This window comes from Castanea sativa, chromosome 10 (assembly GCF_040712315.1).
Source record: "Castanea sativa cultivar Marrone di Chiusa Pesio chromosome 10, ASM4071231v1".
In the NCBI taxonomy this organism is placed as follows: Eukaryota; Viridiplantae; Streptophyta; class Magnoliopsida; order Fagales; family Fagaceae; genus Castanea; species Castanea sativa.
In genome coordinates this window covers 21,098,122-21,102,355 of record NC_134022.1, presented here as the reverse complement: position 1 = coordinate 21,102,355, position 4,234 = coordinate 21,098,122, and the positions used below count along the sequence as shown (strand labels likewise).

Here is a 4,234-nt window from a genome sequence, read left to right as displayed (position 1 = left end):
GGTTCATAACACATGGGGCAACTCGTCCACCCATCTTCCTTTAGCATCATCAAACATTTTCTTTAATCCAGCCACTATAATCTTGTTAGTGGTCTCGGCTTGTCAATTTCCCTGGGAATAAGCCGACGTAGAATATCCATTCTTGATTCCCAAATCCCCACAATACCTTCTAAAGGCCTTGCTATCAAATTGAAGGCCATTATTCGAGATTAATGTATGTGGAACTCCGAACCTGGTGACAATATTTCTTTAGACGAATCTTTTAGCGTCTATATCTCTAATGTTGGCAAGTGACTCCGTTTCCACCCATTTTGTAAAGTAGTTCGTGCCAATGAGGAGCCACCTTCGATTACTAGTAGCTCAGGGAAAAGGCCCTACGATATCCAAGCCCCACCGAGCATAAGGCCAAGGGCTGGACAGTGGGTTTAGGACTCCCCCTGGTTGATGGATATTCAGCGCATATCTCTGACACTTGTCACACTTCTTTGCATAGTCCTGGGAGGCCTTCTGTATGCTTGGCCACCAATACCCTTAGGTAAGGGCCCTGTGAGCTAGAGACCTACAACTTGTGTGGCTTCCACATATGCCCTCATGCAGCTCTTCCAGCAGGGGTTCCACTGCTTCAGGATGTACACACAATAAATATGGTCTTGAGTAAGAGCGTTTGTATAACTTTTGCTCTTCAGATAACCAATAACAGGGAGCACTTCTACGCACCTTCTCCGCTGTAACCCTGTCCTCAAGCAACAGTCCTTGCTTCAAAAAAGCTATTATAGGGTCCATTCAGCTTGGTCCCACTTGTATGCTATGTATCTTGACCACAGGTTTTCTTGTGAAACTAGAGCTAACCATGTCCTTAACTATGACCATGCGAGGGAAGCCCTGATCCCAAAGAGATGGCCAGCATGGCCAAAGAATCCACATGGGAATTCTTCCCTCTAGGGATTTGCCTCAATGCAAAGCTCTTAAATTGAGCCAAACACACTGTACTCTAGCAAGATATCCCTGCGTTCTCTCATCCCGAGTCTTAAACTCTCTGTTGACTTGACCCATCACCAGCCTAGAATCAGAGTATAACTCCACAACATGTCCCTCTAATTGCTTGACCATTGCCACTCCTATTGACATGGCTTCGTACTCAACCTCGTTGTTAGTAATGAGGAAACCTAACCGCAATGACTTCTCCATTATCAGTTTCTCGGGGGTGATTAATACAATCCTAACTCCTGCTCCTTTTTTCTTAGATGCCCTATCCGTTTAAACTTCCCAAGGGATAACAACAGTGGCCGAGGAAATCACCATTCCTAATCCTCTATCTTCCTTCTCCCCCACACCTTCAGTAAACTCCACTACAAAATCTACCAGAACCTGCCCCTTTATGGTAGTCCTGGAAATATATTTGACATCGTATGCTCCAAGCATGGTTCCCCACTTAGCAATTCTGCCCGTATAGTCGGACTTCCTCAAAAGAGCCTGTAAAGGGAGTTGTGTGAGTTTGGAAATAATGGGGTAACTTCTTGGTGGCATGTACAATAGCCAAAACTGCATTCTCTAAAAGTAAATAACACATCTCGGGCTTCTGTAAGGATTTACTAATGTAGTATACAGGCCTTTGGACCCCATCCTCGCTTCTAATCAAGACAAGACTAACGGCATAGTCCGTGACCGCTATGTAAGCACACAACACTTCTTCTCTCTCAGGTCTAGAAAGTATTGGAGGACTTGACAAGTATTGCTTAAGATCATTAAAAGCTACTACACATTCCTCTGTCCACTGAAAATCCCTCCACTTGTGAAAAATTTGAAAGAAGGGACGACATCTATCTGCCAATCTAGAAATGAATCTATTTAAAGCAGTTGCCATTCTAGTCAATCTCTGCACTTCTTTGGGGTTCTGAGGAGGATGCAAGCCATTGATAGCCCTAATTTGATCAAGATTGACCTCAATTCCTCGGTGCGTTATCATGTAGCTAGGAAACTTCCTTAAGCTGACCCCAAAAGAGCACTTGGAGGCATTCGGGCGTAACTTGTGTTCTCTCAAAACTGAGAATATCTCGTCCAAGTCTGCTAGGTGATCCTCTACACACTTGCTCTTTATCACCATATCATCAATGTAAGCCTCCATATTTCTCCCTATCTTTGTCTCAAACATTCAAGTTACCATCATTTGATACGTGGATCCTGAATTTTTGAGGTCAAAAGGCATCACCTAGTAATGGTAATTTCCACTGGGAGCACGAAAAACTGTTTTCTCCTGATCGGGCAATGATAAGGGTATCTGGTGATAACCCTGAAAGGCATCCATAAAACTCATTTGAGGATGCCCCACAGTGGCATCCACCAGCTGATCAATTCTAGAGATAGGGAAGGGATCCTTTGGACATGCCTTATTCAAATCAGTGAAGTCTACACAGACTCGTCATTTTCCATTCTTTTTTTTTAACCACCACAGTGTTAGCCAACCACTCAGGATAGAAGATTTCCTTAATAGCTCCAGCTTGTTTCAACTTGTTCACTTCCACCCTCACTGCCTCGGCGTGGTCCTAAGACGCGAGCCAAGGAGGCTGTTTGCGCGGCACGACCTTAGGATTAACATTCAATTGATGACAAATAAACCCAGGGTCAATCCTTGGGACATCATAAGTAGTCCAAGCAAAAATATCAATGTTGGATTCCAAAAACTTCACCAACTCTACTTTCTCTAAGTCTGGCAAACGGGACCCCACTTGAAAATACCTTTCATCATCCTCCTCTATTAACACCCTCTCAAGGTCTTCTGACGACTCATTACCTACCCCGGCCTCATATCCCTCTACAGGGCCCTTTAGTTGCTATGGAGTTTCCCCCCTTGCCTCCACACTAGGATCCTCGGGAGGCTGGGTAATTGCAGACACCAAACATTGCCTAGCCATTGCCTGACTGTCGAGTAACTCTTCCACTCTGCCGTGAGTTGGATAATTAACCTTCATGTGCAAAGTTAATGAGACTGCACCCAATGCATGTAACCATGGCTTGACTAGGATGGTTGTGTAAGGGAAATAAGCTTTAACGACAATAAAGTTGACTTGCACCTCTTTACCCCCGACTTGAATGAGCAACTTGATCATTCCCTGGGGGACCACCACCTTCCCATCAAAACCTACCAACGGGGAGTCATACCTTTCCAAGTCCTTAGGCTTTAAATTCAACCCGTTGTGTAGATCGCAGTACATGATTTTCGCTCTGCTTCCCTGATCAACTAGAACTCTCTTTAAATCATATCCACCAATCCTAATAATAACCACCAAAGTGTCATCATGCAGCTGACATGTTCCCACTTTATCCTCTTTAGAAAAATCGAGGATAGGAATGGTCATCCTTTTGGCCTTTTTAGCAACATGACTCCTAGCCTCTACGGCCTCTACATCAGGGCCTCCACCCACGAACATGACTCTGGAACACGTCCCAAGATTAGCTCTTGGCTTGGAAAAAATTACGTTGATGGCGCCCAATGCTGGCTGAGGAACGTTGCCCCTATGCAACTTGGCCCCAAAGTGTCCAAATTGTCCCACGGGCTGATGCAAGAACTGGTTGAGCTTTCCAGCCCTCACCAGCTGGTTGAGGTGATCATGCAGGGTTCTGCAGTCCTCCGTAGTATGCCCCTTATCTTGGTGGTAACGGTAGTAGAGGCTATGGTTTCTCCTAGATGCATCTCCACCTATCTTATTAGGTCACTTGAAGTAGGGTTCATTTTGTATCTTCTCCAGTATTTGGTATACTTGCTCTTTAAACAAAGAATTGACCAGTTGAACCCCTGCAGTTGACTCCTGGATAGGGAAATCTCTTCTGGAGCGATTACCCTGATATCCTCCCCCTTGAGGATCCTCCCTATCTGGAAACATTTTTGCTTTTCTTTTACCCTACAACTGATCCTCTTCAACCCGTTCATACTTATCTATGTGCTTCATAAGCTCTCGCATGTTTGAAGCGGTTTTCATTGTCAACGACTTCCTCAACTCATGCTCAGTAGGGAGCCTCACCTTAAAGGTCGTCACGGCCACATCCTCAAAATCACAATCTATCTCATTATAAGTTTCCCAATACCTATCTGAGTAAGTCCTTAGGGTTTTTCCCTCCCGTATCACCATAGATAGCAACAAGTCTACTGGCTTGGGGACTCTGGTGCATGTTATGAATCTAGCCCCAAATGCCCCTGTCAGCTCCTCAAAAGATCCTAATGACCCCTTTTCCAAGG

At 44.9% G+C, this 4,234-nt stretch overlaps 1 protein-coding gene across 1 annotated transcript; it reads right to left on the bottom strand.

The window, feature by feature from the left end:
* Nucleotides 1-2,831: 2,831 nt before the first annotated feature.
* LOC142612212 (uncharacterized) lies at nucleotides 2,832-3,881 on the bottom strand. The gene is made up of 2 exons (XM_075784327.1): nucleotides 3,783-3,881; nucleotides 2,832-3,701 (listed from the first exon to the last, which is right to left on the bottom strand). Exons 1-2 carry the CDS (start codon nucleotides 3,879-3,881, stop codon nucleotides 2,832-2,834), a joined length of 969 nt encoding a protein of 322 aa, XP_075640442.1.
* Nucleotides 3,882-4,234: the final 353 nt, after the last annotated feature.